The sequence below is a fragment of the Equus caballus genome, chromosome 8, assembly GCF_041296265.1.
Source record: "Equus caballus isolate H_3958 breed thoroughbred chromosome 8, TB-T2T, whole genome shotgun sequence".
NCBI lineage: Eukaryota > Metazoa > Chordata > Mammalia > Perissodactyla > Equidae > Equus > Equus caballus.
This window is the reverse complement of record NC_091691.1, coordinates 22141187-22154060: the sequence shown is the minus strand read 5'-3', so window position 1 is coordinate 22154060 and position 12874 is coordinate 22141187. Positions and strand designations below refer to the sequence as shown.

Below are 12874 nucleotides of genomic sequence, written 5' to 3'. Positions count from 1 at the left end.
GACAGCTGCCTGTTAATGTGGGAGTCACACTTTTTCCGGAAAGGGTCAGATAGTGAGTCTTTTAGGCTTTGCAGGTCACATAAGGTATCTGTTGCATATTCCTTTTTTCCCTTTTTTTTTAACAACCCTTTAAAAACTGTTAAATTTGTAAGATAGATAACTATTCTTGTCTCACAAGCCTTATAAAAAGGCCTTGGGCGGGGGCTGGCCTGGTGGCACGTAGTGGTTAAGTGTGTGTGCTCCACTTTGGTGGCCCGGGATTTGCAGGTTCAGATCCCGGGTATGGACCTACACACTGCTCATCAAGCCATGGTGTGGCAGCATTCTACATACAAAATAGAGGAAGATTGCCACAGTGGTTAGCTCAGGGACAATCTTCTTCAAGCAAAAAGAGGAAAATTGGCAACGGATATTAGCTCAGGGCCAATCTTTCTCACCAAAAAAACAAAACAAAACAAAACAAAACAAAAAACCCCAAACCAAACAAAGGCCTTGGATAGGATTTGTTACACAGGTCATTAGTTTGTCAACCTCTGTTTTAATGACATGATGCAGAAATTGCACACTTCCTCATCTCTAAAATAAGGTTAATAATAGTATCTATTTCAAAAGGTTATGAGGATTAAAATGAGATGCTAGGTTCAGTAGTGCCTGGCACAAACTGATTGCTTAGAAAATGTTAACTGTTTTTATTGTTATAATAATTGATATCTAACTTCATCTGTGAAACAGAATTAGCACATTTTTCTTTTACCTCCTGATTTTTGACATGATTTATAGCATTTATATCTACAATTGCTACAGTAATTTAGTGTTAGTGCTGCATTTAAATCATTGTCTTGGTCCTTTTATCATGGTTTCTATTTCTCTGAATTCTTTATTTCGATTTTGATTTGTCTCTGTTGGCTAGATTTCATTATCTAGTGGTTTAAAAAACAGATATTGTATTCTAAGTTTCTGCATGCTTGAAAACGTCTGAACATTGCTTTTGTGTCTAAAGGATAACTTAGCAGGGTATAAGATTCTTGGGTCGTCTTTTTTCCCCACAGGATTTTTCAGAATTACGTGGCTGTGTTGAAGTCTGAAGTCAGTTCAGTTATCTCCCCTTATATGTGACTGATGTTTTCTGCCTGGAGATCTTTTTTTATTGTTAATGTCTGGGAGATTGATTGTGAGTTTTTTCCTATGTTATGTGCCCTTTTAAAACGCAGATTTCAATTTTTTTCATTTTAAATTTCAGGGATGTTTTCTTGTACTAGGTCTTGGAATATTTTTTCCGTTCTATTTGTTCCTGTCTTTAGGAATTCCACTATGTTTATCAAATCTCCTATTTGCTTTCTCCATTTATGTATTTTATTAATGGATTTTTGTAGTATGTTTTCCTCTAACCTGTCTGCAATGTCCCTTTCTGTGTTTTCACTTATTTTATTTTTGCTGTCTTTAATTGATTTGAATTTCTAATATTGCTCTTTCTTCTATTTCTTTCCCGGGCTTTGCCAGCTTGTTTTTCATCTTCTCTCTTGTCTCGTAATATCTTACTTGAGCTCTTTCTTGAGAAAACTCATGTCTAGGATATTCATGTGGACTATTTGTCCTTATCTCCTCCTCTTTCTTTGTTTAGTTTCTTTTGTGATGTGTGTTTTCCGTCTGCCTTTTGCTTGTTGCGCTCTCTCTCCTTTTGGTACCTTCCCGTGTCCCGCGTCTTCATAGAGGCCCTGTGCTGGCCCTTCCATTATTGAATGGGTCGATAGTGAGGGGAGGTGAGGTGGCTGAGGTGGTCCACAGCTTTGATTTGGGTTTGTCGTCTCAGATGCCTTATCACCTGTGCCCCAGGAGCACATTCCTGTTTTGGTGTTCAAGGGGTCCTTATGACTCCTGGCAGACCCTGTGTGGTCAGAGCGTTAATAATGCTCCCTGCTACTCCTGCCTCACCTCCAGTCTGCCACGGCTGAGAGGGGGCCAGTGGACGGCAGAAAGGGTCCTGCAGAAGGTGGGCCTCTCCGCTGGGCTGAACTGCCCTCTCCAGGCTTTCCCTCTTCTCCTGGGTCTGCTGTGGCTCACCCATGCTGCCAGGCCTTTCTCTTCTGTGACAGGGACGTTCAGGGGTTACTTTTTCCCACTGCAGTCTGAGTGGATATGTGTCAGTCTTAGCTTCCTTCTTATTTTGGTCCAGCTCTCACAGTAGATGGGAGTGGTAGCGTTCCCTTGTTTTATGTATAATAAGATTTTCCACTTTTTTTTTATTATGTTAAATAATAATGATCATTACAGTCATTTATTAGGAGCATGTATCATTTGTGTCCAGTTACCAGGCAGCCCATCAACATACACATATCACTGAGTATGTGTCAGGCTCATCTTGTTAGAAATTATATTGGATAAGACAGTAAATGTTCCACACGTAAGACGACTCATCTTGGTTGTGTACTGGCCAGTGCGTGGGCCTGGCCTGAGGAGCCCTGAGCCCAGCTCCTCTAGGGCTCCCCAAGGCGCATCAGGAGGGTGATGCTCAGAGACCAGAGACTGATGCTTGGGCTTGCAGGATTTTTCTAATTTGAATTTGAATCCTAAGCCATCTTAGTCTGAATAGTCTTGATCTCTCACATTTTTTTTTTAAATAAAAAAAGTTTAATTTTGGGTGTACATTATTGTTTATCAGTTCCTGAATACACTTCATCGTGCTCACCCCCAGTAGTCTAATTTTTATCCCTCACCATACATATGTGCCTCTTTGTCCCTTTTGTGTACCCCCCAAGCCCCAAGATTTTCCACTTTTTATTAGCTGTTGTTTTTGGTGCGCTTTGAATAAGGAAAGGAAAAAAAACCTTCATTGGTGGATTTAAATTTCTTTTATGCTTTACATTGTATTTTTTAAAAATTTAAAAGATACAGTACCACACCTGTAATTGACTGTTTCATTTTGTCACATTTCTTTCAAGTCTTTTTTCTCTTAGAAAAGTAATCAAATGTAACAGGTCCAGCTGTGGTTCCCTTTGATCCTCACCCCCAGGTGCCCCCCTCCTTCTCCACCCTTGGAACCCCAAGACAATCGCTAGCCTTGCAGTCTCTTTATAGTTTAAAATACAAATGCAGGTATCTATACACAATATATAACATTATGATATGTTTAGAATGTTAAGCCAGATGGTATCATACTATTTTATTGTTCTGCAGTTTGTGTTTTTCCACTTAACATTGTTTATGAAATCTGTTTTCACACACACACACACACACACTTTTTATCATTTCTCTTCTCTGTGGCATTATTTCATGATATGAATATGTCACATGCATGTGTTCTCTTGGTGGACACTATTAAGAAGAGCATGTCACTGGACATCCTTATATGGCTCTTTTAGGCTTATGTGCATGCATTTCTCAAGAAGTAAATGTTCAAGGTGGTAGGGTGTATGCTTTTTCATTATTACTAGATACTAAGTAGTTAGTTCTGCCAGTCCTGACTAATTGTGCACGAAAGTGATGGCACCGCTTTCTGAGCAGCAGTGAGAGAAATTTCCCCACGTCTGCATCAGTACTTGATATGGATACCCTTTCTAATATGTGCTGTTTCTTGAATAATCCTATAATGAAGCCAACATTGTATAATGTTGATAACCTGATGGATTAGATTTTCAGAATTAGTTGTGAATTTAGGAGTAAAAAGCGATGAATCATGTAACTAGGAGTCCTACCAAATGGAGTTCACTCTGCGTCTGAGATGTGATTGTATTCTACTGGTTTTCTTTACCACTTTTTTTTCAGAGTATCCTTAGAGCCAAACATAAAGTTTTAAAGGTGCTGGGGTCTTTTCTGGGGTGCGGGTGGCGGCAGGGAAGATATGATCAAGTGTGTTATTCTTTCTGAGAAGACTGCTGCCGTCTTTTGTACCCGTGTGCCGTTTTTACTTGGAGTGAGTTTATTTCTGGACCTCCTTTCCCAGCTGTTCACCTGAAAATCATTAAATGTGTTGCAAGTGAACCATGAGATGATTAGATGCTAATGTGACAAAGAAAGTGTGAATTCTCTCTTAGCTCAGAAGTGGGTTCGCTTGGTTTAATCCGGTGGTCTTGAAGGCATGCCTCTCTGTGCTGTCGAAGTGTGTGGTTCAGAAGCACCTTTCATCCGTGTGGGGTATTTACGTTGAGGAGCTGAATTCGCTAACATTTGGTCAACATGTCATTATTCAGGTCCAGTCCGTCTGTCTCTTTGTTTCTTTTTTTTTTTTCATGAAATGCTTTTTTTTTGCTGCTTTAGTCCTTTAAAAAGTCACAGTTCCTCATATATGCAATCTTCACCTTTCAGAAAAGCAAGCGGAAAGGGCATGAATATACAAATATTAAGTATTCCCTAACGGACCAGACAAGTGGAGATCAAAGTCCCCTCCCGCCTTGTACCCCAACACCGTCCTGTGCAGAGTAAGTAGTAATGAACGAAATTCCTTTTACCTGAATATAGTCCTATAGAAAAGCTTAAAAAACAACAAGTTTTTGCAGTGCACACCTTTCATTGATGTACATTATTGTTGCCCAACCGGTTAGTAAGTGTCTCAGTGGCTCTCTAAACTCAATTTTAATTTACCTAAACTGAAGGCTGAGTGCTCCACCAGCTGGGATTATGTGGGATTATAAGTATGTCAAGTGGTGGTTCTCTAAGAAGAATCGAATTGTTCTTTTGATGGGATGGGAGTTGTTGCAGAGGTAGGTAACACCCCTTTGATGTGTTAAGACTCTGTTGGGGCTGGCCCGGTGGCATAGTGGTTAAGTTTGTATGCTCGGCTTTGCTGGCCTGTGGTTCACAGGTTTGGATCCTGGGCACAGACCTACACACCACTCATCGAGCTGTGCTGTGGCGGCTTCCCACATACGAAATAGAGGAAGATTGGCAGGAATATTAGCCCAGTGGCAATCTTTCTCAAGCAAAAAGAGGAAGATGGGCAACAAGTGTTATTAGTTCAGGGCCAATCTTCCTCAGCAAAAAAAAAAGACTCTTGCTAAGTAAAAGTAAATACATTGACCGTTAGTGTGTCAACATAATCATGATGTGCTGATTTTCCACAGTCAACAAAAAGCTACTTTGGGTGTTTAAAGCAGGAGTCAGGAAACTATAACCCCCAGGCCACATCCTGGAATGGCCTGTTTTTATACAGCTCATAAATAGTTTTCAAAGGGTTATTAAAAAACCCACAAAGAATGATAGATACAACAGAAGCTGTGTATAGCCTGCAGAGACTAAATTATTTACCCTCTGGTCCTTTACAGGAAAACTTTGCCAACTTCTTGTTTAAACTAAAATGTGATAGGAAAACATTTGATAAATTGATCACGTGAATGGCAGTTCTATTTTCCTATATATTCTAAACTCAGTCTATAGTATAACATTTACTTTTTATTTTCCCCTAAGAGTCTTATCTTTGTTTGCTTCTGATGACTTTTAAACCCCTGCTCACCGTTGTCCTGCCTATAAACGTTTTAGGTGGTATATTTGTCTTCTGTTTTCATTTGCTTTCTATTGAACGTGGAAATGAAATTATGTAGTGAAGTGTTCCCCCACCAAGTTGCCTCTTCCTTCTGCCTGCTTTTTTCCTCTCCCAGCGAACTGATGGGGAAAGTTGCTATTTTAAATTGCTATCTGCAGTGATTTGCAGTGGAACCAGCACATCAGGGCTCTGAGTCCTTGCCAGAAAGCTTTCCCCACATGTTGGCACAGCAGGATCGGCTCTGACGACTCCCTTATTCCCAGTGGCCTGCCTGTGACTGACAGGTTCTCGGCCTCTCCGTTCCTGTTGTCCACTTTGTAGAGTGCAGACCCAGGACTCCCCGGATCCCGAGCTCCTTCTCTTTGCTTCAGCTGGCCCTCTCAGGCTGGCGCCCACAGCTGCTGGACTCCTTGTCCTCTTGGACTGCTCTCATCTCCACTCCCTGCTCAGTAGAACAGCGCCTGGGCTCCAACGCATGGGCCCTCCACCCTGGGGCCCAGAACTCCCTACATGTTCTCTGTTCCCCTTCATGTGGCCTCATCGGGCTAAATGCACCATCGTCCCTGCCTGGCTGCTCCTCCACTCACCCTTCTTGGAGCTCGTGCCCATTCGCATCTCTCTGCTTGAAATGGATACTGTTCCTTTCTACACGCACGTGTCCCACCTCCTTCCAGGTCTAACTCAAATGCCTCATCGTACAGGCCTCCCTTGCTCTGCCTGCCTGGAAAACAACCCTCTTCCCTTCAAACCCAGAGAGCACAGGGACTCGAGGCTCTCATTTCACTTTTTTTTTTTTTTTTTTAAAGATTGGCACCTGAGCTAACATCTGTTCCCAATCTTTTTCTTTTTCTTCTTCTCCCCAAAGCCCCCCAGTACACAGTTGTGTATTCTAGTTGTAGGTCCTTCTGGTTGTGCTATGTGGGACGCCGCCTCAGCATGGCCTGATGAGCGGTGCCATGTCCGCGCCCAAGATCTGAACTGGGGAAACCCTGGGCCACTGAAGTGGAGCGCGAACTTAATCACTTGGCCATGGGGCCAGCCCTCTCATTGCACTTTTAACTTCACAATTCTATTGCTGTACGTTTATGTCTTATATCCCTTTCTAGAATGCCAGCTCCTGGAGACAGGAACTGTGTCTGCACCATATCTGGTCCCCAAAGGATGTAGTATGTGCCTCGTAAATATCACAGAAGCTTAAACAGCAGGGTCTGCATTTTTGCTAATGCCTTCTTTTTTCTTTTCTTTTCAGAATGAGAGAAGATAGTGCTAGAGTCTATGAAAATGTGGGGCTGATGCAGCAGCAAAAAAGTTTCAGATGAGAAGAACCAGCAAGACTTGAGCACAGAAATAGGTATCTAAGGGGAAGCGCTGTAGCAGTTCACTGTCTGCATGTCTGTGTCACTTGTGGCATTTTTGAGCAAATAATTTGTGAGAGTTTTAGCGAAGTGTACCGTAATTGGGTTTTACAGACCAGCCTCCCTTTTGCTGTCTTTGTATTTCTTTTTCCAAGCTGGATTTATTGTGGAGTTCATTAAGCATTACAGCTACGTGCAGAATTAGTTCTGTGAGGGCCAAGGCTAGCACTCACTGTAGAGACATGGTTGGTGTTGGTGATGGAGAGCAGATTTCTCTGTTCTTGCAAGTTTTGTTGGAGTTGGTTAACCAGGCTGTGCGGGGAGAAGATCTCTAGGGGTCTTGGGAGCATGGGGACCCAGCACTGGATGGCTGGAGTCAGGATGCCCGAGTTCTCACCCCGGCTGGCCTCTGACTGGCTGTGGGTCAGGGCGCTGGCCCCCCCCAGCCTCCGCCTGGCTCAGCTCTACACCCCTCCAGCTCTCTTCTTGGCGGTTTATCTCCCTTGTGCGTCTCCTCCCCGTCACCCACCTTTTTAGAGGTGACCCAAGTGTGTGATGTGTGTTTAAAAGATGTCAGAAACTCACAGTTTCAACGTTTCATGTTGAAATTCCCATTTCAATGGGTAGTATATTTAAAAGCTCTAAATCTACTTTAAAATGGGTGAATGCCTTGCCAAACTTTTAGATGTATGCTTCTAAAGAATTCTAACTTATTTCTCCCCCAGATGTGGACTTTCACCCTCTCCCTAAAAAGATCAAGAACAGATGCAAGAAAGTTTATGTGAAGAATGAATCTGAACTTGGAAGGCTTGCGTTGTGGTCAGACTACCTTTTGATAAACAAAATTTGAAACCATTTAAAGACCACTGTGTTCTAACTCAGTGATACCTGATTGCCAGTTGTTCATTTCCTCAGATAAGAAGAAATCATCTCTACAATGTAGACAATGTTAGATTTTATAGAAGTTTATTTTAAAGTGAGGAAGCAGTTAAATTGTGCTCTATATTTTGCAGATGGTGGTGATACAAATTCCAGTTATTGGCATTTTTTTTTTCTTTCTATAACCTTAACAGATTTACTTTTTTTCCTCTTTGTGGAGGATGATAGGGCACTTGTAAGAAGAAAAATGATTGAGGGGAAATTCAGTGACAACATCCTGTAGAAGTGAGGACGGTTTCATTTATCATCGTCTATCCAGTAGTGGGTAATGCATTTTGATGGCCTCTTTTTTTGGCTAAATAATAATTAAGCCAGTGCCCCAGACCGTCAGAAGTTGACTGTCTACCTGTGCTTTGCGGTTGAAAAACCATGGGAAAAAAGTCATGGGAACTTAGGATAAAAGGTGTGTTTTCTTCTTAGCAGATGACCAATTCCTGTTCCGCCTGTTGACTGAGAAGGTTGTGGTGGGAAAACGTTTGCCATGTTTTCTTTTCATTTGAGTAATTGTCTTGTATTTAGGAAAAAAACGCATCCATGGATAACCAGTGTTTTGGTTATCAGTTGTTGTGGACAAACCACACCAAAACTTAGTGGCTTAGAACAACAACTTTTTCTCTCACTGTTCTTCAATCTGGCCTGGGCTCGGCTGAGCTGTTCCTCTGCTCATCCTGCTGGTGTCATTCATGTGGGCGGCAGGTTGGCTGAAGATGTGGGATAGCTGGGCCTGTCTGTCTGCATGCAGTCCCCAGGTGTCTCCTTCTCTGTGTTATCTTTCCACGTGGCCTCGCCAGCAGGGTAGCTGGACTGCTTACATGGCAGCTCAGAGCTCCCAAGGGTGTAAAGCAGTAGTGGCCAGGCCTTCTTAAGAGTTAAACCCAGAGCTCTCACAGCATTGCTCCTCCTGGCCTCTCTTGATTAAAGCGAGTCACAGACCCAGGCCCGATTCAGGAAGAGGGCACTACATGAGGGTGTGAGGTAGACATGTGGTTCATCGGGGCCCCCAGCATAACAGACTGTCAGAACCAGTGCCATGGAAAACAGCTGCAGTTAGCAAAAGTAGAAGCTGCTAGTGACCTTGGAAGCTGCTTGTGATAGCTCTGTAAGCTGAAAGTCAGACCGAGAAACAGGGCCTTCAGGAAGCTTCCTGCACCAGTTCTGCGTGCTCTGAGTGTATTTTCTGAACCATCACGTGGGACACCTGGTCTCATGAGGCCGGCTGTGTTTAGGGGGCAGAGCATCCGGAAGCAGGACCACCCCATCACCACAGCACCCGCAGAGGGAGGTGGGTGCGGTGCCTTCTTCGTGCCCCTGCTGTCAGTCTGGCCTCACCCACAGTCAGTCAGGCGGCAGGGGAAGGCGCAGTGCTCATGAGGCCGCTCGTCAGAGGGAGTTAACAGGAGCTCATTTCGGTTTTAACCAAGCAGTAAGATTTGCTAGCGTCATGCCTGAAGTGCCTTTTCCACAGACGTCCCTCTCTGGCCTGAGTGTGAGTCGTCGTTCAGCGAGAGCGTCTGACCTGAGGGATCATTGCCTGACTTCGTGAAGATGGGAGAACGCTGCGGCAGCTTTGCCCTTAAGTCCTGGTCTCCTGACTTGGATTCTTCTTGCTTCTGCTCCTGAACGGAAGGCCTGCGTCAGCCCTGGGGGAAGTTTCTCCCTGAGGTCCTTACCTCCCTTGAACCCCCGAGGTGACTTCACAGGCAACTGCAGCGATCCCCCGCCCCCGTGTCCATTGAACTTAGTTGCTTCAGAACACGGGAGCGGCCTGCAGGCAGTCGCCTCCCAAGAGGAATGTAAGTGACCACTGTCTTCTTGTCACGCCTGTAAAGAAGGAGGCCCCAGTTCAGTATTTGCGACAAGGACGTGGAATCCTGCTTTTTATTTTATCGCATCGTCACATTGAATGGTCCTCCGTTTTGCCTTGATTTCATGGTAATGTCTTGACCCTGGCCTTCGGGGGCGGGGTCTTTCACCAGCACACTCGGGTCTGATTGTGTAGAGGTGTCTGCTGCATTGGCGGCTCCGCCTGCAGCTTAGGAGCAGTGGTTTTGCCCTTGGAGTGGGAACACCTGCTCTTGGCCAGCTTTGTTCCAGGACAATGATTTCATTTAGGTTTCCCTCCACGAAGTCAGCAGTCAGGTTGGCTGATGCAAGACAGGATCGCAGTAGTCCCTAGGTTGCTGAGGTTTGTGGTGTGTTTGGTAAAAGGTGATCGCAGGTTCTCAGATGAGATGAGTCAACACGGGATGGAGTCAGGCAGTGGGGCTGTGAAGATGCGGGGAGCTCGAGGTGCGAGTTTAAGAAAGCAGTGGAAATGGAAGTTCCCAAGAGCTGGTTTCTGAGGAAGTCGGGGGCCCAGGGCCGGAGCAGTCGGTGATGGTTGGATCAGGTTACCTGGAAGATGGGATGTGTAGAGGCACGTCTGCAGTCTGCTTCTGGTTGCTGGTAGACATTAAATTTGCACAATATCCCATAGCTGGCTGAGTATTTTAAAATTATAGGCATAGGATTTTATATTTGGGATGAAGAAATTATCTGGCACATGGTATTGGGGTTTTTTAAAAAAGCCAAATTTCAGAGTCTTAATAGCTTTTTTAAAAAAAAAAACAAAAAGACACCTCCTCTCCAGTGTGTGGCCCTCCTGCAAGTCATGGTAATCTCCCCCACTGAAATCAGTGACTTTTCACACGTGGCTAAATGAGGGTGAGAAGATGTGTTTACGACTTTCTTGGTGTCTGTGCATTCTTCACGGAGCCCGGTTGCTTTGGAAGAGCCAAGAAGATCGTCAAGATTATCTTTAGGGGTTATCTTCCTGGGGTTTTTAAGAACTAATATAATGTCCTGGGTTATCTCTAGTTCGGGGGAATGTGGAAAGGTCTGCAGCTGTGAAGTGTTTGTAGCTCATTAATCCGTAAGGGAAACTTGGGCTGTAGACAGAAGTACGAGCCCAGCCCGCTTTTTGTTTTCTGTGTGTTGTCGGGGGAATAAAGTTTTATGTAACAAGCACATTGCCTCCCTGGTTTCAAGATGCCTTTATTAGGATCTGTACTAGCCCTGAATTTTGTTGAAATCTTTTTCCCTCTTCCTATTGAAAAATAAGTTCCAAAATATAGTTTATTGTATCTTCTTCCATCATTAAAAAGTTTGTTCTTTTTCACTATGGGCAGTTCACACAAGGCAAAAATAGTAAACAGTTGGTTTTCATGTGTTGTATAACTTTGCTGTATATCAAACTAATTTTTACAAGTTTTCATCCTAAACCTCAAATCATGTAATTAATAATTTGCCTGTTTATTTATGACCTAATTGTGATTCTTTTATTAATAAAAGCTAATGGAAAAGGATCCTTTATTAAGCTGACGACTAGACCTACATTTAATTTTCCTGCAGTATATGAAGTATTGTACCAGAGTATTAAAAGATATGTAATATTTTATTGATAAATCTATCCTTTAAAAGGAATACGTTTTAGGATGTCATCATTTTGATGTGAATCATGTAAATGTTGATAATATACACTGTTTATTATACATTTAGTGTTTCAAGAGATTCACTTAATTGCCTTTTTGCCCACGTATATTATGTAGTCTATTTGCAATTGTTTTAAAAAAATGACATTAAAAGGATAGTTTATGTAGAGAAACATTAGTGGATGTTAATTGTCTCCCCACCTGTATTTATGGGTGTTAGTTCAACTGCTTTGCTAGTTGCAAAGCCATATTATCAGAGTAAAAGTGTATTTGTAAACTGTATGGGAACTAAAAATTAGGAATAAAACCATTTTCTTATATTACGGTATTGGTCGTTTGCTTCATCAGAAATGTCCAGGAAACACTGGGAGCATATGTCACTCAACCTCTTAGACTGGAAAATACTGACATTTAGCAGCTCTCATCTAGAAGGTTACGTGGGATCCAGGAGAAATGAGTCAGTTCCTCAGGCATTTATTGAGTGCCTATTCTGAATTGCTTTGAAAGACAGAAAGGGAATCCTGTTTGGAAGAACTTAGGAGTACGTAACGAATAAAAAGTGTATCTTGTAAAATCTACAGGAAATGGTTAGGAAATGGAGAGCTGAATGTAAGTAGTATTGGGTGAGGGTATGAAGTAAAGATATGATAAAGAAGGCTTGTGGGAGAAGTAAATTATGTGCTGTGGGGCGTCAGCTCCTCCCTTTGGAGAGCTTTAGGCCACATACAGACAAGGCCATTTGCTTCTGACCACACTGCATTAACCTTGGCAGAAATAACCAAACAGGGAGTTATTCTCTGCTGTAAATGTAAGGAATGATTTGTATTACTTATTTACCCGGTAAAGTGCTGTTGTCCTCCTCTCAGGCTCAACCGAGTTACTTAATGCCTGTGATCAGATTCAGCTGGTCTAGTTGGTCATCCCACTCGTGCATCCATTCAGAAACAATCGCGCACCTCCGAAATGCCAGGCACAGCGCCTGTGCTGGACACTGGGGCTAAGCAGTGACTGAAACAGACATGGTGGCATCGTCACGGGAGTGACGTTCTAACGGGGGGCTAGGCCTTGTACAAGTCGGAAGGCAGTTAATTACGCTCGGGATGAGCACTACTGGAGAGGCAGCATGCCGAGAGGAGACTGCCACTTCCGAATGGGCTGGGAGCTGGGAAGAGGGGCTGAGGGTGTCTGCCGGAAGGAAGCAGAACCTCCTGCGGCTGGAGGACTCCACGGGGCCTTCATGTCACGGTGCGGTGGGGGGACCCTGTGGGGTTTTGGAAGGGGTGCTGTGTGCACAGTTGGCCTGAAGATGCCTCCTTCCCCGTAATCCTCCCGGAGACCCTGGGTTGTGTGTGTGAGGACAGTGGTGACATGCTGTCTTTGACATGCCATGAAAGAACCTCCTGGTTCTGTATTTCCCACTCATTAGAAAAACAGGAAAGCACATAGATTAAAGACAAAGAAAGAATCCCCATAACAAATTGATTGTGGACAGAGAGCTAAGGGTTTGTTCAGTTTGGTCATCTTGTAAATGAGAAGCCACGGAGGAAAGCGCCTACTCCTTACTGGATCACAGAGCACGTGTGCTGCGCATCCCCCGTCCGCTTGGGCTCTGAGGAGCAGTAGAAAAGGAACTG

The 12874-nt window shown here is 43.7% G+C and overlaps 1 protein-coding gene across 2 annotated transcripts in view; it reads left to right on the top strand.

Moving 5' to 3' along the window:
* The window catches only part of PTPN11 (protein tyrosine phosphatase non-receptor type 11), an 86623-nt gene extending 75060 nt beyond the window's left edge, over positions 1-11563 (top strand). For both annotated transcript variants that reach the window (XM_023647128.2, XM_070275464.1), the window contains exons 14-16: positions 4303-4415; positions 6726-6827; positions 7557-11563. In XM_023647128.2, the coding sequence (XP_023502896.1) occupies positions 4303-4415; positions 6726-6795 (183 nt within the window). In that variant the 3' untranslated portion in view covers positions 6796-6827; positions 7557-11563. The remainder of the gene's footprint in view (positions 1-4302; positions 4416-6725; positions 6828-7556) is intronic.
* Positions 11564-12874: the final 1311 nt, after the last annotated feature.